The sequence below is a fragment of the Salarias fasciatus genome, chromosome 1 (assembly GCF_902148845.1).
Source record: "Salarias fasciatus chromosome 1, fSalaFa1.1, whole genome shotgun sequence".
NCBI classification, from domain to species: domain Eukaryota; kingdom Metazoa; phylum Chordata; class Actinopteri; order Blenniiformes; family Blenniidae; genus Salarias; species Salarias fasciatus.
The window spans coordinates 2099026-2119728 of record NC_043745.1 but is presented as its reverse complement, the minus strand read 5'-3'; the positions used below and the strand labels follow the sequence as shown (position 1 = coordinate 2119728).

Genomic DNA, 20703 nt, shown 5'->3' with positions numbered 1-20703 from the left:
GCACATCAGCCACACAGACCGCAGGCATGATCTGTGGTCCACAGGAAGGGATGAAGTGGAGTTACTGACGGCCCGCGAGACCGCGATCCCGAAGAGAGTCAATGAGTACGTCTGGCTCACTGTAGGGGGCAGTGCTCAGCTGCGTATTCTGATCGTGAAAAAACAGATTCACCACGTTGAAAACCGCATATAGAAGAAAAAAGCATTAAATTACATCAAATTAGTAACTTCTGTCTGTTTCACTGTGTTGCTGCTTCAATAGAAGGTGTGTGTGATGTGTGATCAGTGACACCAGCTCTTAGTAACCCTCATACAGTCATCACACAGTCCATCCATCCATCCATCCATCCAGCCATCCATCCATCCATCCATCCATCCATCCATCTCCTGTCTGCTTCACATGAGGCTGTGTTGGACATTTGGAGAGAAAAAAGATTCAGTTGTCGCTGTCCCAATAGCTGTTTCCATGGCAACCCACAGATATGATCTCTGGAGCCGGTCTGGGGTTGACCCCAGGGTCCTGACCCGTTGGGCCGCAGGCGGCCGCTGGTAAGTGGACTCACATGTCTGAGCCGCCGCACTGCAGGAGAAGGTGACGGTCATGATAACAGATTCAGACTCGCTGGTGTTTTACGTCTTCTGCCTCGGTGGATCTTTACGGTTGACGCAGCGTTTGCAGTCCCATCAGACTTTAAGAAACTCCGTTCACAGCAGCACTGAGACCTTCTCCTGTCCGTCCATGTGTGTGGCTTTTTGTGGTCACATGGTGTAAAGCAAACCCGCCAGGATTCATTTCACCTCACCCGCATGCCAGCATGTGTGCTGCGTTTATCTGAAATGATCCGTGTGTGTGTCTGCACGCCACGCAGCGGCGGAGTCGCCGGAGCATGTAGCTCCAGTCCACAGCATGGAAAGCCCTCCGACCGCAGCTGCATTCAAAATGTCGCTAACCTGAAGACCGGCGCTCGTTTCTCCACAGGTCAGGAGAGAATGTTGTGTCTACAGGTTTGTGTGCATTAATATGAACCGAGGATGTTTCTACTTACAGTCTGGTAATAAACATTTTAAAAGTTGCTGAAAAATGTCTGAAAAGGTGAATAAACTGTATAAACTAACCATGACACTATGGACAGCTTGTCAGTTCTGATCTTTGCTGACTAATGTAGCAGGCGTCATGAGGTCCCACTGAAACCACAGCGTTTCACATGAAAACACGTCACTAAAGGGTGAAGCTTCAAATCAGGCTCTTCATCCACAAACATCGGGAAATGAGAGGAGGAAGTTTTCCTCCTGAGACACAAACTACACATGTTTATTTGCAACAGGCTGGTATGAGCAGAATGAAACCACACACACACACACACACACACACACACACACACACACACACACACACACACTGCAGAGAACACAGACATTCATATGGACAGAACACCAGATTGGATTGTTTTTACAGTGACTGTCAACTCTAAAACTACCAGGTCCAGGAGAATCTGGACCAGGACCAGGACCAGGACCAGGAGAATCTGGACCAGGACCAGGATCAGGACCAGGACCAGGACCAGGACCAGGAGAATCTGGACCAGGACCAGGATCAGGACCAGGACCAGGACCAGGACCAGGAGAATCTGGACCAGGACCAGGACCAGGACCAGGATCAGGACCAGGAGAATCTGGATTGGGAGTCATGACTCTCTGGAGCAAAACACTGTTCATCTGCTGAGCAGAACTTCTGTTCACTCTGGCCGTGGAGCTCATGCAATGAACTTGTGTTTCAGAAAAGTTGCGTTTTCCCCTCGTTTCCACGGAGACAGAGTTGGAGAAGTTCCAGTTCCAGTGGCTCCGGGCGCCGTTGTTATGTAACCTGGACCGTTTCACCAGGCAAGACGAGAACCTGACTTAGATAGCTTACATTTGAACTTCTGAAGCACACAACAGACCTGAGCGGGACTCAGGTGAGGAGTGTGAACCTGAGGGGGTTTCAGCTCTCCTTCGCCGGCGCCGCTCCGGTAGAGGAAGACGAGTCTTTCTGTGAATGAGACGTTTTCACTTTCACAGCGCCAGCGGCTGCGTGCTGACGGCCCGGGCGAGATGGAGGCTCTCCATCAGCGACGTGAGACACTCAACACAACGGAGAGGCCGAGTCACCACGAGCGCCGCTCGCCGCCGTCATTATGTATGACCATGTCAGAAACTCAAATGAATCTAATGCGTCGGCGGGAGAACGACCACTGCTGTGTCCTTGTGTGAAGCACTGGCATGCGTCTGATTTATCGAGGTGTGTAACCTTGGCCAATTACCTGCAAACACACTCCCGAGCTATTTTTCCACTGTGAAGGAGAACGCCCCCCTCCCACCCCCACCCCCCACTCTTCTTTCATACTTTTGTTGCTTGGCTTGCACAAAAGCACTAATGGTTAATTGGCGCTGGTTGCGACCTTGCTGGTTCTTCCGTCTGATGACGTTTCCTGATTATTTGGAATTCAGCTTCGCCCTCGCTGCGCCGGAGAAGCACTTCATTTACTTTGGGAAATCACCGGTGGTCTAAAAAATCAAGCCTGGCTTGTTTTGGCCTATTCATCTTTTTATCCGCGAGGGGCAGAAATGAAGGATGGCCTCAGAGATTCGGCTGGCATCCCCGACCAAAAGGTCTGAAAAATTGATAGGTTTGGAATTTACATATCTGCGGTGCGATTGTGCTCCCATTGGCCCGGCTCCAGCACACACTCCATCCATAAAATATGACCATCTGAGCAACAGACGCTGAAAATGACGCCTGTCCAAATGAAGCTGGAGGATGAGCGAGGACCAGAGGTGAGTTTTGCGTGGAGAGAGAGGTCAGAGGTCAGAGGCGGCGACTGGATGAGCAGTCAGTCTGCACAGATCCAGCGTTTAGGTCTGAGACAGGGAGGTTTGTTTTGCTGTGGGTGTGCTTTGTTTGTGCTGTTGTGTGCCGTTTGCATCTGAAATCTGTAGGTAGAGGAGCACAAAGTCAGGGCAGGTGGAATTATTGAGCAGGCACTGCCCTCCAGTGGCCAGGGGAGGAACTGCGAGCTGTGACTGCTCAGCAGCTGCTCTTTGAAAACATTCAAAGGCAGCCTGTGAACACACAATATGTTTCTGGTGTCTGTGCATCCTTATGTGTAATCTGATGACACAGAAAGCAATGCACGTCTGAGGAGGAGGAGGAGGAGGAGGAGGAGGAGGAGGGACAATCCTCTCATCTGAGAGAGAAATGGATGGGTTTCGTGTTGATTAATGCAAATGCAAACACAACAGGGACAGACTCAAACACCACTAAGACACCAGAAAGGCCAGCGGTCCGTCTGTGGCCACTAAGCGATGCTTCCTCAAGGTCGGCGGGGTTAACGGGTGGCTGGGCACCTCTGCAGCCGCCGCCGCCGGGGCCTCGGAGGACTCCAATCAATTCCTACATTTCAGGGGAAAATGATGAGAAACCGGCCGCTCAAAGGAAGATAGATGAGAGAGAGTTGCAACAAACACACGGATCAATAATATTCATAGCTTCAAGGAGAAAATACGTTAAGTGAAAGCTTTTTACTCAATGGATCTGAGCGGGGATGTTCAGAAAAGCACCTCTGTGCTCCACAGGGAGCGTCGGGGGAGGAATGAGGCTGGATTGGCCAAAAAAAAGGAAAAACATCCAGACTCAAGGTTCTCTCTGCCGGGGAGGACGAGACATTCCTGCAGCGCCTGTCCTTCCTGCCACACTCATGATGGCGGTCTGCACCAGCCAGCTGCTGGAGGTCTGGAAACAGGACCGTCTCTGGAGGTGAGGAGTAGAAGCAGAAGAACGTGGACACGTTTACACCACAGCGTTCTGAAAACAATGTCTGTTCACACAGCAGAACACCGAGGCACTGGAGTTACCAGGTTAGACCACCAGTGGGTGCTGTTGGGTGTTGCTGTCATGAAACTACATAGGCAGTGTAAAACTGAAGCTTTCCTGAGATGAAAACATGAAAGCAAAGTTTCCTCTCTCAACGTCTGGATCTGAACCGGGTCTGGATGTGTTCAGGTTCTGAAGACCTCCAGCGGTCGGATCCAGCTCCCGCTCCCTGGCAGTGGGTGAACAGTCCAGCGCTCGGTCAGCTCTGCCTCCGGGAGAGTCCAGCACGAAGGATCTCAGACCTACGTCTCTGTGAACTCCGAGCCGCCACCACTTACTCCTGCTCTAACTTTATTGACAGTGGCAGTGCTGCAGTGCTGCTCGTCAGTAAACCAGTGACCGTCTGACATGTGAGAGCCAAACACCTGAATGTGTTCCTCATACATGTTTACAGTTCGTACTGTTCTGAGTATCCAGAGACGATAAATCACTCCGTACATGTGATGAAATCAGTCACAGCTCAGAGATCAGAACAGCATGAAGGAACGCTGTCACAGCTCTGCTCCTCCATCAGAGTCTGAGCCTCCCTCACAGCCGGATGATCATCAAAGAGTTCAAACAAGGACTCAGGACTCTGGGTGTTTTGACTCTTTTTGAAATGGAGTATTCTCTGTTCTCTGCCTGGTTGAGTCGGATGTCTTCGTCAGTGTGAGAGTCGTCAGCTCTGCTATTCTCTGTTTCTTTATGTTTTTCGGTTCAGTGTTCAGAATCATCAGTTTTTATCAAACCATCCAGATCATTTATCTCTCTGTTTTTCTGCTGTTAAACTGTGTAATAAAGTCAATGTTGACTGTAATTCTGTGGTTTTTTTCATGTCCAGATGTTTTAAAGCTCCGACCTGTTTGTTCTGGTTCCTCAGCCTCCATTCAGCAGGTCGTTCTCATAAACTCAGTTTAAAAAGAACTAATTCCTCATTTCAAGTGAACGCAGCCTGTGTGTGTGAGCGTGGAGCTCACACTGTGTCATCAGGCCATGTGAGCTCAAGAAGATGTATTTCTCTTTAAAGACCGGTTTCAATGCTTTCAGGTATTTCATGCATGTTCTTTTAGTTTTCATTTCTGAATTTGTTGTACTGTATTTCTTCTTTTTTTGAGCGGGCAGGATGATTGATGTTGCCTTCTGACAAACAGCACACACACACACACACACACACACACACACACACACACACACACAGTGTCAGATCCCCTCTATTCTCAGGCAGCGGCTGATCTGGAGGCATCCAGAAGCCAGATGCTGGTGTGCAGAAGGATAAGTGAGGCTAATGGGATGAAGGAGTGAGAGACGGTGGAGGGGGAGGGTGATCTGGGCGTGTGCACGGACAGAGACCCGGCTTTGAGGGTTCACCTGGGCTGAGGAGGGCTAGCTTGACGCCAGACACATGTCTTCATCCCACCCTTAAATCAGCCCGGTGTCTCACACACACACACACACACACACACACACACACACACACAGGAAGGCTGGGCTGCCGAGGGTCTTTTGAGCTCTTAATCACGGGGAGGTGGAGCTGCAGACTTCTCATGGCCGGAGGAGACGCCTGGCAGCCCGAACAGCGACTCCCCCACGCCAGCGACGCCTCTAAACCCGCCGGAGCCCAGACCCACCTGCCATCACCCTGCGGCACATTCCAGGAGCTCTCCCTCTGCGTCTGCCTGTGTGTGTGTGTGTGTGTGTGTGTGTGTGTGTGTGTGTGTGCTGTTCGTCTGTATGTGTGGGCACGCGCTCGGTGAACTCAGAGGTGCTGATGGGAGAGGTGGCGTTGAAATATGACAGCTCTCACTTGTTGTGAAGCCTGCCCTCGGAGTAAGCCCTGAAAGAAATAGAGAGATCACTCTCACTTTACACACACACACACACACACACACACACGCACACACACACACACACACACACACACACACACACGTGTGTGTGCGTGGAGATGGGAGTCTGTTAAGAGGTGATTAGGCCGACTGTCAGTCGTGAGGTCCTATCAAGGTTCACTGCACGCCAACAGCACACAAACGAGCGAGAGAGCCGGGCCGGCGGAGGAGTGTGGAATCTGGAAATAACAGCGACCCTGACGTCCAGCCAGAGCCAGAAAACACCGGAGAGAGCCGGGGGCCGGCGGCGTGCTGAAAACACCATGGAATACCTGCATCTATCAGCCGGGGCGGGGGGGCATTAGCAGAGACGGGCCTATTTTGGAGCTGACAGACCGGGGCTGTGCTTCGGCTCAGAGCGTACCGCCGTCCACGGCAGTGGAACGCCGCCGCCGTTCAGCTCCACACTCCGTCTCTCAGAGCCTGCAGCCTGTTGCAGCGGCCGTGAGAGCTGATGTGACGAGCTTTAACCCGGCAGCTCGGAGCTGACGGAGCTGCAGTCCTGGAGCAGGCACACACACACACACACACACACACACACACACACACACACACACACACACTGGGGGAAAATGCATTTGTGGAGATGACTGATTCTCGAATTTCAATCAGAATTTCAACCAGGATGTTGTGGGTTCAATTCCCCTTCCATCCCTGTCCACACGTCCTTGAGCAAGACACTGAACCACAAACTGCTCCGTGAGTCCCCGCTGGAGACCACTTACAAGAAAACACTCTGTTCACATGACAGCAGCAGAAACACTGAAACCATGTAGTCCTCATGTTGGGCCACAAGGTGGTGCTGTTGGTTGTTTCAGTAATGACAGTAAGGATACACTCTACATTCACAGTGGAGAGCACGGTATGGATGATTCAGCTTCATGGGCCTGGTTCTTCATTTCTGAGGGCATGCGGGCTCACTGGAGAGTTAATACAGGGAGGCGGTTTTACTGAAGTTCTCAGTTTCTAGTCTCTTTTCTTCTCTTTCTTTTTAGACAAAACACTCTACACACAAAGTTACTTGATAGAACTTTCCTTTGAGGTCTGACTGAACTTCTGATATACTTTTGACATAAGCTGAAGAGTATAAGGAAAAAAAAATAGACAACACTCACAGAGCTCACAGAGTCCAATGATAGCACTGACCATCGTTTACCTTTGACCTCGATCCGGCTGTAAAGACTGAGAAGATTTTTGGCAAAAGCTGAATTTTATAAATACACAAAACAAACCAACCACATGAACGAGTGGAGGAGACAGAGGAAAGAAAAACCAGGAACAAACCTGCAGAACCAGACCCAGAGGACACTTCCTGCAGAACCAGACTGGCTCCCATCATGCACCGCTGCATTGCTGCAGTCATTCTGACTGATAAACACTTGGAATACATCACTCTGTGTGGAATGAATTTAGAAGATCTCCTGATTTTCAGTTTGTAAATAAAATCACTGAAGAAGTTTTCTGCGATGTTCTAATCATTAAACGTGTGTGACACTGTTTATCTTACCGAGTGTCGCTGTATCTGCAGGCCACCAGCCACTGGACTCCCCGAGGCTGACTTGAACACACTGTTTGATTAATGTTGGAAGTTTCCAGTCATCGGGTCTGCTACACACAAAAACAAAAGAAATGTGTGTCTCCACACTGAGATCCAGCTGAGGAGACTGAACGGAGACGCCGCTCCGGTCTTTATTCATCTCCTGGCGTTTTGTTTCTCAGCCGCAGTGATTCTGAGGGTTGATGTGTCCCCCTGCGCTCGGATAATGAAAATATGTTATTATGAAGGAGGGAAATGGAGCGTCGTCTGGAAGTGAGAGCAGGACGCAGAGACGGAGAATCTCCCATCAGCAGACCTGCAGCCCACTGCGAGGGAGACGTCTCAAGCTGCGTTGTAGGGACTTATATATGTGTGTGTGATACACAAACACTCTGCTGTGAAAATACTGGGACACATTTGGAAATGCAGAAATTCCAGCAGCCGGTAAAAGCCCGTGAAATGTGCATGTCTGGCTAAATTATGGCGGCGTGCTCTCACCCACACACCTCTACGGTTAGAGAACACGATATGTTTGTGTACCTTCGCCAAGCCATCATATTTGCGAGCGTGCGCACGGGTCCCAGCTTGTGGCGTCTGGCTCTCAGCACGGCAGTAAACAGCGTGCAGCCGAGACGATCGGAGGACTGGAGGCTGCGTGATTCATGCAGACGGTTTGATTAAAGAGCAATCGCAGCCCCCGCAGTGTGAGAAAGGGTGGCGTAATCACCGCCTGAACAAACTCCGCTTGCTAGCATAAATCTCAGCACGCTTCTTGTTATGAAAGTTTTGAGGGGGCAAAAAGTTATCAGATGTCTGGGGTTGCCGAGAGGCCGAGGATGGTGCGGGCGGGATCCCACCGAGCGGCCGGACTGACGGACACCGACGGTCTAATTGGAGACAATAATCCGCGGCGTCATGGCGAGGGCCGAGCGCTTTGACGTCCAGGAAAACACCAGCGAGGCTCCTACCGGACTCCAGCGAAGTAAATTAACATATTAAGTGGGAAGAGGCCCTCTTTTCTCATAATGCCAAAGAGATTTATCAGCCGACTTTGAGCAGAATCTTAACATCTTAACACTCTTTTAGTTTTTGCAAGCTGAAGCTGCTGGTTCTTCTCTTGTCTGTAGATTTTTTAAACGTGTTTTCAGCATCGGCAGCACACAGCAGGCGGTGTGTGTCTACACACTCACTTCACCCCCGGAAGCTCCGTGTTGAAGTTGTGAGTAGTTCACCACTAGCTGGCGCTAGTGGTGCAGGCGAAGCTTCATGAAGCTTCGTCTGCACCACTAGCTGGAGGAACATGTTCGGTTTGCAGTTACAGCCTTCACTTTAATTCACACCTGGAGTCAGAATCAAGCTTCACAGGAGGAGGTAGCATGAAGCTAGGAGCTCAACATTTAGCTTTAGCGGTTAGTCATTCATTCACTGTATTTTATGGATTAGAAATGTCACTTTTTGTCAGTTTGACTGTTCCTGTGATTTCTCAGGTATAACTTTTACATCGAAATATATATTGACTCTGGTTTGAAATGTTCATGCTGACTGACCTAGAAATAAACATGGGCAACACCATGGTTAGAGACAACTGAGAAAGACTGAACACAAACAAAATACCCCAAAAAGAAATTGCTACTGTGCAGATGACAAACTGCAGGTAGTAAAATAAGCAGCTGAAAATGGTAATGGAGCGGCAGGGAGAAAGTCTGGAGTGAGAGAAACTCGTTGCAAAGCAGAGCTGACTGAAGCTGAAGGAAGCAGTCCACTGACTGGACGTGAACAACCTGCTGCTGGGAGGGGCTTGTCCACGGCGCAGTCACGTCTCCACGTCCTGGACGCTGCCAAGGACATGAAGATAAACCAGTCTCCAGGCGTGTAGAAGCCCATAACGTAGTAACGACCCACAATGTCATAAATTTGGCCTTTTTAAAATGTAACAGGCCCATAACGTAATAACTGACCATTAACGTAATAAAAGTCCTGAACCTATAACGTAATAGCTTTTGACCTATAACGCAATAACTTATTACGTTATTGGCCGGTTATTACGTTATGGGCCTGATGCAAAAAAAAACCCTTTGAAAATGTAATAACTGAGCCGATAACGTAATAACCAGCCAAGAGTGTAACACATTTGCCCTTTTTGACAATGTTATAGAAAAATAACATAATAACTGACCGTAATAGCGTATAGCATATCAGTTAGTGCCTCAAAATAGTACTCATTTTTGTCATGAAAAATGCAACCTTTAATAAAACTCCATAACAGTTGTTCCTTAAATCTACCATACTGTATTTGTTATGGCTTGTGTTCTTCAAGATAAAATTAAACAGTAAATAACAAAATTGTGTTCTTGTCTCAACACCTTTAGATCCTGAACAATAGAACTGAACATATTTAACCTGAGCACAAAATTAATGAGGATTGCTGTTCCCTTTTCTTACATTTAAACATTCCAAAAAAAATCTAATTCAAATTATTTTCTACATTGAAAAACACACCAACTTGTCTTTGGCAAACAGCTCTAAAAGACAACTGCTGCGTCCCGCAGCCGTTTACAGTAAAACAAACAAACAAACAAACACCAACTTAGGGCTTAATTCGATGGGTGAGTGTTATCTACTCTGACCCTCGGGCGGCAGTTTTAACAAACGGACTGTTGTCACCATTTTCTAGCCTGAAGCGGGACAAAGCAGTGCGATCCATTAAGCCCCCTGTTATTCATATTATTCCTTGAGCCTTTAGCAACCCCAATCAGAAGTAACAAGAGTATTGGGGATGTTATACACAGTTTGGAAGAGCATGAGATGTTTCTGTATGCTGATGATATTTTGCTTCTTATTAGAGATCCTTCCTCTTCAGTTCCTAAAGTTTTATCCACGATTGAAAGTTCTTCAAAACTATCGGGCTACAAAATTAACTGGCAAAAGTCATAAGCTATGCGAATCTCAAAGGAATGTTTACAACCTCTTCTTTCTCCGTCCCAGTTCAGATGGGTACCCGTGGAAATGAAATATCATGGTGTGAAGTTGTGTTCAGAGTTGACTGATATAATCTCCATAAATATGGATCCATTGCTAAAACATCTGAGAACACAATTGGATAAATGGAAATTGTTAAATCTTAGTCTGTGGGGTAAAATTAAAATGCTTGTGACTCCTCAGTTTGATTACATATCTATGGTGAAACCAATAACAATAAGTAATGCCTTTTCAAAACAATACAGCTCACTAATTAAAGAATTTCTGTGGAATGGTCTGGAATAATCCTTTAGTGTACATTGAAAAGTCTCCTTTTTTGTGGCATAAATGGCTTGAACAATGGGTGCATAAAATAGGTCATCTGTATAGAGATAATAACTTAATGTCATTTAGTATGTAAACATTTAATTTGGCTGATAAAGGAGACTTTTGGAAATACTTGCAGGTTAGAAGTAGTGTGGGCTCGGCTTTCAGCTTAAATCGGTTACAGACAGACGATATATTGCTGTAATGGTTGAATAAGCAAGGTAATTTGCAGTCGGCATCAAAGTTTTTTTTAAAAATCTGTTGAGTAATAAAGGCACAATCTGTGGTGGTCTTAGAATTACCTGGCAAAAAGATTTACATATTGAAATTAGTGAAGAGGTGTGGAGCAACATAATTTCAAATTTTGGCTGGGCAACTAGAGATGCTAGGAGCAAATGTATTCATTCTAAATCTATTCATCGCTATTAGTTTACACGACAGCAGTGACAGTAGCTCAGATGGTAGAGCGGGTCGTCTCATAACTGGAAGGTTGGCGGTTCGATCCCCGCTCCCGCAGGTGTAAAACTGTCGTGTCCTTGGGCAAGACACTTCACCCACCTTGGCTTAGTATGAAAGTTGTGAGAGTGAATGGTTGGTGGTGGTGGGAGGGGCCGATGGCGCAGACTGGCAGCCTCGCCTCCGTCAGTCTGCCCCAGGGCAGCTGTGGCTACAGCAGCAGCTTACCACCACCCAGTATGGAGAGAATGAATAATGCAATGTAAAGCGCTATATAAAACCAATGCATCATTATTATCATCACACCGTCAAAGCTATTTAAAATGGGGCTGGTGCAGAGCGATACATGTTGGAAATGTGGAACAGATTCTGGAACATACCTTCACTGTTTTGGGGAATGTCCCATGGTTTTTCCTTTTGGTTGGAGGTTATCAAAAACTTGGAAAAAAGGGCTTACCAATCCCAGCAGTGCCACAATTGTGCTTGCTGAGAGATAAGACTATCACGCCACCTGCATTTACGAAGGAAATGTTTGGTCTTGTGGTGACTTCATTTGTCGTGGCACTCAGATTAATTGTACAGATCTGGAAGAGCCTCACAGACCAAAAATTGAGGACTAGATAAAACTGATGACTAAGACTGCTTCTGATGAGACATTCATTTCTAAAGTGCATAACCGGCTACTGGCTAGATATAGTCGGGCTCACCTCCACACACAGCCGGGGCTCTGGAACCCAACCTCTGGAGAAGGGCTGGACTCTCCACTTCTCTGGCGTTGGTGAGAGGTGGCGGGCTGGTGTGGGTTTGCTGATAGCCCCACAGCTCAGCCGCCATGTGTTGGAGTTCACCCCAGTGAACCAGAGGGTCGCATCCCTGGTCCTTCGGGTCGGGGACAGGTGCCTCACTGTTGTCTCGGCTTACGGGGCGAACAGCAGTGCAGAGTACCCGGCCTTCTTGGAGTCCCTGGGAGGGGTGGTGGACAGTGCTCTGACTGGGGACTCCATTGTTCTACTGGGGGACTTCAACGCCCACATGGGCAGCGACAGTGAGACCTGGAAGGGGGTGATTGGATCGCACGGCCTCCCTGATCTGAACCCGAGTGGCGTTTTGTTATTGGACTTCTGTGCTAGTCACACTTTGTCCATAACAATCTATGTTCCCACCCTCATCTATGGTCATGAACTTCGGGTCAGGATCGAAAGGACAAGATCCCAGATACAAGCGGCTGAAATGAGCGTCCTCCGTAGGGGGGCTGGACTCCCTTAGAGACAGGGGGAGGAGCTCAGTCACTAGAGAGGAGCTCGGAGTAGAGCCGCTACTCCTCCACATCGAGAGGGCCAGCTGAGGAGGCTCGGGCATCTGTTTAGGATGCCTCTTGGACGCCTCCCTGGGGAGGTTTTCTGGGCATGTCCCACCGGGAGGAGACCCCGGGGAAGACCTAGGACACGCTGGAGAGACCATGTCTCTCGGCTGGCCTGGGAACGCCTTGGGATCCTCCCAGAGGAGCTGGAGGAAGAGTCTGGGGACAGGAAGTCTGGGCATCTCTGCTGAGACTGCTGACCCCGCGACCCGGCCCGGATAAGCGGTAGAAAATGGATGGATGGATGGATGGATGGATAACATCCAGGACAAAGCCAACAAAATATGGACTTTTTTCATGTCATTTCTTATAAAACAAGACTCTGCTGTCATTACATTGTCTTGATTGTGCCATTTAATAATTTTTTTTCTTTTTTTCTTATATTTTTCTTCTTATTTTTTTTCTTGGGTTTGTTTATTGAAAAATTGAAAATTCATTCATTCATTCATTCATTTTCTGCCGCTGCTCCCTTTCGGGGTAGCGGGTGGCTGGAGCCGATCCCAGCTGCTGTGGGCGAAGGCGGGGTACACCCTGGACAGGTCGCCAGTCTGTCGCAGGGCTGACATATAGAGACAGACAACCATTCACTCACGCATTCATACCTAGGGGCAATTTAGGGTGACCAATTAACCTACCATGCATGTTTTTGGACCGTGGGAGGAAGCCGGAGTACCCGGAGGGAACCCACGCACACACGGGGAGAACATGCAAACTCCACACAGAAAGGCCCCGAGCCCCGGCCGGTATTTGAACCCGGGACCTTCTTGCTGTGAGGCAAGAGCGCTAACCACCACGCCACCGTGCAAAAATTGAAAATGTTAATGAAAACTTGAATGACAAAAACACACACCAAGCGGCAAAGCGTTCATAGCAATGTCGCTTTTCGATCCTTGGATGTCGGCTCTTCCTGTCATTGTGAAGCAGAATTCACCAAACGTTGGATTGTTCTCCGCTAACAGGGAACGTGAGCTGGGTTAGACCGTCGTGAGACAGGTTAGTTTTATCCTGCTGATGATGTGTTGTTGCAGTAGTAATCCTTTAATGGTCCTTACTTCGTCCAAAATATGTCCTCGGTTTTGTCAAAAAGGGCAAATGTATTGCACTCTTGGCTGGTTATTACGTTATCGGCTTAGTTATTACTTTTTCAAAGGGTTTTTTTTGCATCAGACCCATAACGTAATAACCAGCCAAAAACGTAATAAGTTTGCATTTTAGGGCAAAAGTTCTTACGTTATAGGTTCAGGACTTCTATTACGTTATTGGTCAGTTATTACGTTATGGACCTATTACATTTTAAAAAGGCCAAATTTACTACGTTATGGGTCATTATTACGTTACGGGCTTCTACAAGGCGGGTTCCAACAAGGCTGGTTCTGCAACACAACCGCCTCTCTAACAGCACTGACCACCAGGTGTCAGAAACTGTCGGCAGACCTCCAATCGCAGCTCCACCGTTTCCCTGGGTTCATTGAAGAGCAGGTAACTGAAGGCAGTGTGAAAGGACGTATTGATCATAACGCCTCTTACAGTCCGGTGTGGCTCATGGATGTCTCCCTCTTCATGAAGCATTTTGGCCTGATGCTACCAGAGCAACTTAGAGTCCAGAAAGAAAAGGGTCTAAGGTGGTAAATGACCATGTAAAAACTATATAAAGCTGCCATGTAGCTGTTGTTGAGCATTTAGTAGTGGTAACAGAGGATAGCTGGCTTTAAGAGTTAAGTAGTCTAATTCTTCATTGGTAGAGATTAGTTGAACTGTAAAGGTGATAACAAGCTGGTAAAGCTAACAAGCAGTTTTTAGTTGAGATGAGACATGGCAACAAATTACAGAGATTACAAAAGATCATCTGTATAAAGTAACAAGGAGCTGTTAGGCTTGTCTGGGACCTTCAACACTGATGCTGGTAACGGACCCACGTCGCACGGAGATGTTTTACAGTGAAAATTCAATCCTGTCACGAGTTCTGAGTGTCTGTTTACACCCAACAACACCGCTCAGTTACTGAAAACAACCTTTGAAAAATGTTTCACAAGGTACAACTTTTAGAAAAGGACTTCCTCTTTGTGGGAACAGTGGAAATGAAACTTTTTGAAAATGCTGCTCCTGGTCTTAGTCCTGGTCCTGGTCCTGCAGTAGTTCTGCACATGCTCAAGAAGGACAGTAAGTAGGAATGTTTTCCTCCAGAGTGTCATGATTCCCAGTCCAGATTCTCCTGGTCCTGGTCCTGGTCCAGATTCTCCTGGACTTGGTGGTTTCAGTAATCCACCTCGGTGGTCTGAGTTCAGGTTACCTGGGCTGAAGTCACCACGATGTGGAATCTTCTGCATTTCTTCATGCCTCATGACGTTTAAAGGTAAAAGTGTGTTTTTCTTTCATCCTTATTCTGGTAAACTGTCAAACATTTCTAAATAAACAATATCTGACACATCAGCCCAGAATGAGTTTTAAATAAGCCCTGTGTGTTCAGTCAGTCATTTTCACGGTACTTTTGTTGCAAATAATAAAAAAAATACAGTAATATGATGTTACTGAATAAAGTATAGCTAATAATTTACAAGAATTTCTTTCAAAAACAGCAGAAATGTGCTTTTTAGTCATTGTTTTGATTTTAACATATGTGATTGTTTTAACTGTACAAAGAGACTGAATTCAGTCCATTAGGGTTGCAGGATGTGTTGAGGAATAACCACACCGGCAGTCAGGAGTCGCTGAATGAAACGTCTTTACACACACAGACGGACATGTTTCCAGCACGGCGACCACGGCATGAGCAGAGACTGAGCAGGAGTCAACACGACCAGCAGATCCCGGCAGGGACACGAGAGGCTGGCCTCCCTCAGGAGTCTGAGGCTGGAGCTGGAGCTTCCACACAGCAGGGGGTGACCCCTGACCACAGGGAGAACACTCCAGCTCCACAATAACTTAAATACAGACGCCTTTAAATGTACAACAAGCCAACAGCGAGAAACACTGCAGTCCCTCCATGTTCTCCTGGTGGCGCTCAAACGGACAATACACACACAAGAACCACATATACAGCATATATTTATATATTTCTATGTTACAGTAAGGAGTCGTTTCAGTTCCAGTTGGCAGAGGAGAGTCAGCAGCCATGAGTCCGTTTCTCCTCTCCTTTACTTCTGTACAGATCAGAGTCAAGTCGGTCCAGGAGGAGATCCGCTCTACGTCCAGCAGGAGATCTCCGGCCCCGGGCCCCAGGCCCCGGGCCCCAGGCCCCAGGCCCCAGGCCCCAGGCCCCGGGCCCCAGGCCCCGGGCTCTACGGCCTCCGGCTGGAGCAGGACCTGCAGCACTGCTGCCCGTAGAACTTGTGGTTGCAGACGCCGTGCTGAGGAACCAGGTGGCACCAGCTGAAGAGATCCACACAGAGGTCACCTGCAGAGGAAGGAGGAGGGGCGGGGTCAGAACACCTGCGGCCCGTCATAACAGATACACACATCATAGACGTGTAGCGCTGGTACAGGAAGAGGCGGTGGTGAGTGATCATAGAAGCACAGACAGAAGAGCAGACTCCTGACTGGCAGCCTGGCTGCCTCTAAGGTCTGACACATCAGCTCGATGTTTACATGATTAAGATAATCAAAACTCACTGAAATGTTCCACCGACTGTTTGATTCGGGACAAAAGGAGAGCCACGTTTTTAATGAACAAATACACTGTAATAGCTTCTGTTCATAACAAACCAAACCAGGTGAAATACGCTGAGCATTCATCAAGTTCTGATTATTTTAACGGTAAAACTTTTTCCCTGAATAGAAGTAAAGGAGAAGTAGATCCTCATCCAAGATGGCTGCCACGCCGTAACGTCATCTCCAGAAGTCAGTGAGGTGTCTGTCCATGAATATACCTATACACTTACACAGCGCCATGTTTGAACCTACTTATGTCCATTTCTCTACTAACATATGGCTCAACAACACAGGACAGCATGTGGCAGTAGCATGTTTATGATATCCACCTCCTCCTCCTTTCACAAGGCTCACATTTGGAGAAAAAAAGCTTTTTCAGAACAAATCAAGTTTTTAAGAAAGCATTAATTATGTAATCACGTCAGTTTGTTGGTTGGTTGGTTGGTTGGTCTGTTAGCAATATTACGGAAAAAGTTATGGATGGATTACAATCAAACTTAGTGGAAAGGTGGGTCTTGGGCTAACTTAGAATCCATTAAATTTTGGTGAAGATCCGGATCACTGTCTGGATCCAGGAATTTTTTTTAATGATTCTTTATCATTGACAGATAGGGCAGTCTGTCACATTGTTGGGCAGGCCCGCCGACAGGGGTGACAAACGCCTGGTTCACAGGACGCACCGCTTCCGACGCGGAAGTGGGAAGCGCCGCGCACCGACTGTCAGATCGGCGCCCCTGTTAACCTATCTGACGGCTCATACAGGAGGCGCGGGACAGCGCCGTGTGCGTAGCGGCTCGCGCCGTGGACCGCGGGCTCTATTTTCTCCATGAGCTGCGCGCCGTGCACCGCCAGTTGTAAAGCTGGACAGAGCAGATCGCACCACACAGGAAGTCGGGAACGGACAATACGAGAGAATCCGGTCCATTTTCAAATTAAAATCAAGTAAAATAACATAAATTATGTTGCTTTTCGGTTTTCCTTTTCAGATAAACACACACACAAACACACACACACACACACACACACACACACACACACACACACACAGGGAGAGAGGGCGAGAGAGAGAGGCACCGCACGCTGCAGCGCTCCGCTCCGATCACACCCTGATCACAATGTTGTGTGATTATATCTGGTGTTCTTCTGGTTGTTGGTGACTGATTTGAGCTGTGGCGGAGGTCTGCCTCTCTGAGGGCAAATTTCTAGTTTTACTGTATAAAATCAAACTTCTGGAAACTTGAATTCGACAGGTGCTAACGTTTTTATTTTATAGAGCTCTGAGACTTGCTCAAGGCACATGTCGAAAATGAAGAGTGGAAATGACCTGATGGTGTTCGGCGCTGACAGCCACTGGAACACCAATCCCACCTGGTGTTCTGTCCTTGTGAGTGTCTGTCGTTCTCCGTGTTCTCCACTGTTCGTGTCTACAGTGTGTCGTTCTCCGTGGTTTCATTAAAACGTTGTGTTCAAATGGATAAATAACAGCGTTGATGACTCGAAGCGTCTTTGTGTGGTCAGGGTCTGAGTCTTCCTCTGCAGATCTATAGTGGGGTGTAGAGACCCTTCAGGAACCCCCCCCCTCCAGGACCTTCTCTGAAAAGACGTTACCTTTGAGGGTGGGGGCAGCGGGCGGCGCCCGGCTGCCGGGGCGCTGTGGGGGGGCCGCGGGGCAGAAGTGTGTGTTGCAGGCTCTGGAGGTGACGGGCCTCTGGTGGGGGGGGCAGCCGGCGGCGGGCCGACCGTGCCGGAGACACTGGATGGTCCGGGTCTGGACGCCTCCTCCGCAGGACACCGTGCACTGAGGGGGGAGGACAAACGGCAGAAGCAGAGGGCTGAGAGGCTGAGAGAGAGAGAGCAGGCGCCATCAAGGAAGCCGAGCAGCGGAGGGAAGGGATGAGGAGGAGTCTGTGCAGGACGAAGAACAGAGGAAGAAAACAAACATCCCAGCTGTCAGGAGCCCTCCTGTCTGGAGGAAAGCAGCAGCGATCACCAGCTCCACATCAAGCAGACTGCGACTCGGCGCCCTCACAGGCTGCCCTCAGCACTTTCTGCATAATAGATGAATAAGACTCAGCCTCTCTCCGTCCCAGGAGAGAGGCTGAGAACCCTCAGCTCCCAGACCGAGCAGGTACCGAGGAGAGGAGCTCGGTCCCGGGCCTCCTGCACCGGGAAGCCGGGCCAGCGGAGAGTCGACCTCCACGCCACGCTAAACCTGTTTGACTGGGATGTCGTCCCCAGACTGCTCCTGGCCGACTCGCAGAGCTCACATCTGGCTGCCTGGCCCGGCCTGGCGCTCAGACGCCTCGTCTGGCCGCTTCACATGGGTAATCACAGGGTTTCACATGGGGGGGGGGGTCCAGACTGGAGGGGGGTCAGCTGGAAGGCTCAGGCCCTGCAGCACCTACCTGCTGCCACGGCGAGGAGAACCAGCCCAGCGGCGCGGGGAGCGCCCGGGGGGGCTCCGGACACGCCCCCCGGTTACAGCCCTGCTGCAGATCCACCAGAGGTTTGGCCAGGCTCCTGCACCTGCGGACCGGGAACTCCACGTACCTGCATGGGAGGGGCCAGAGGTCAGAGGTCAGGGCGCGCGAATGACGCCACCTCAGGGCGCGCGTGTGTGCGTGTGTGTGTGTGTGTGTGTGTGTTGGCTCCTACCCCCCCTGGGCGTCTCTCTCCCCACAGCGGAGCTCTCTCTTCTGGAAGCCCGAGCCGCAGGAGTGTGAGCACTGGAACAGAGAGCAGGGATGAAGTCTGGGTGGAGCAGCTCCTCCTGCTCCCAGCAGCCGAGACCAGAACCACACGACGGTGACCTCCACCACCTCCATCTCCTCCACCACCTCCACCACCTCCACCACCTCCATCTCCTCCATCTCCTCCATCTCCTCCATCTCCTCCACCACCTCCATCTCCTCCACCACCTCCACCACCTCCACCACCTCCACCACCTCCACCTCCTCCATCTCCTCCACCTCCTCCACCACCTCCACCACCTCCATCTCCTCCACCACCTCCATCTCCTCCATCTCCTCCATCTCCTCCACCACCTCCACCACCTCCATCTCCTCCACCACCTCCATCTCCTCCACCACCTCCACCACCTCCACCACCTCCACCACCTCCACCTCCTCCACCACCTCCACCACCTCCATCTCCTCCACCACCTCCATCTCCTCCACCACCTCCATCTCCTCCACCACCTCCACCACCTCCACCTCCTCCACCACCTCCACCACCTCCATCTCCTCCACCACCTCCATCTCCTCCATCTCCTCCACCACCTCCATCTCCTCCACCACCTCCATCTCCTCCACCACCTCCACCACCTCCATCTCCTCCATCTCCTCCACCACCTCCACCACCTCCACCACCTCCATCTCCTCCACCACCTCCACCACCTCCACCACCTCCATCTCCTCCATCTCCTCCATCTCCTCCACCACCTCCATCTCCTCCATCTCCTCCACCACCTCCATCTCCTCCACCACCTCCATCTCCTCCACCACCTCCACCACCTCCATCTCCTCCACCACCTCCATCTCCTCCACCACCTCCACCACCTCCACCACCTCCATGTCCTCCATCTCCTCCACCACCTCCATCTCCTCCATCTCCTCCATCTCCTCCACCACCTCCACCACCTCCATCTCCTCCACCACCTCCATCATCTTCCCATCCATACAGTTGCAGGGGGTGGATGAACGTTACCTACCAGCTGTACTTATCCCTCCATCTCTTCACTCACACTATATTGCCAAAAGTATTCGCTCGCCTGCCTTCACACACACGACCTTGACTGACCTTCCATTCTTAAAGGAAAAGTTTGGTTTAAACAGTTTTCACGTTGTTTAAAGAATGAAGCAGAACAATATCCTCACCCAGAAGGCTTTTCTGATCCGAACAGAGCTTCAGGAGAACTTTATCGAGCAGCTGACATCTGTATGCGTCTAGCAGACGGGGTATCAGTAACGCTGCTCCTAATACGGCTTTAATCGTCCAAAAAGTTTCACCAATATTTCCTCACGGTCCGCTCAGCCTCTCCTCCACAGCCCGGCGTCACCATAAATGTTGTGGTTCTGTTGACCTCTGACCTGAAAGCTTTGTTTCCGGCTGCCTCGCCACGCGCAGTCCGGATCTGGCAGCCGTTCTCTTTCCTCTGCCTCGCCTTTCGATGAGCTCTTCATCTGGATACTCTGGCTCCAGACTGAAGGACACCCTTCATATTCAAAGTTCTCGTCCACAACGTCTTCATCCGTCAGATATTCGTCCATTTTGCACTAAACTGGAAGAAGGAAGTTGTGTTGCCTCCAGTTGCCCCAGAAACAATGACCGTACTGCGCATGGCGCGGCAGCCGTGCACAAAGCTTTCAAAACAACCAAAACACTTATCTGGCGACCCCGGGCTGTGGTGGAGGACAGGCTGAGGGACCGTGAGGAAATATTGGTGAAACTAATGAGATTTTGGACGATTAAAGCCGTTTCAGGAGCCCCGTCTGCTAGATATATACGGATGTCCGCCGCTCGAATTTGGATCTAAATTTCTCCTGAAGCACTGTTGGGATCAGAAAAGCCTTCTGGGTGAGGATGTTGTTCTCCTTCATTCTATAAACAACGTGAAAGCTGTTTAAACTGTACTTTCCCTTTA

At 49.5% G+C, this 20703-nt stretch overlaps 1 protein-coding gene across 1 annotated transcript in view; it reads right to left on the bottom strand.

Annotated features, from left to right (window-relative positions):
• Nucleotides 1–15691: 15691 nt before the first annotated feature.
• adamts18 (ADAM metallopeptidase with thrombospondin type 1 motif, 18) overlaps nt 15692–20703 on the bottom strand; it is a 63612-nt gene continuing 58600 nt past the window's right edge. Inside the window, exons 21-24 of the mRNA XM_030097399.1 lie at nt 18717–18787; nt 18467–18611; nt 17670–17859; nt 15692–15807 (exon numbers count right to left, since the gene is read on the bottom strand). Of these exons, the coding sequence (XP_029953259.1) occupies nt 15692–15807; nt 17670–17859; nt 18467–18611; nt 18717–18787 (522 nt within the window). The remainder of the gene's footprint in view (nt 15808–17669; nt 17860–18466; nt 18612–18716; nt 18788–20703) is intronic.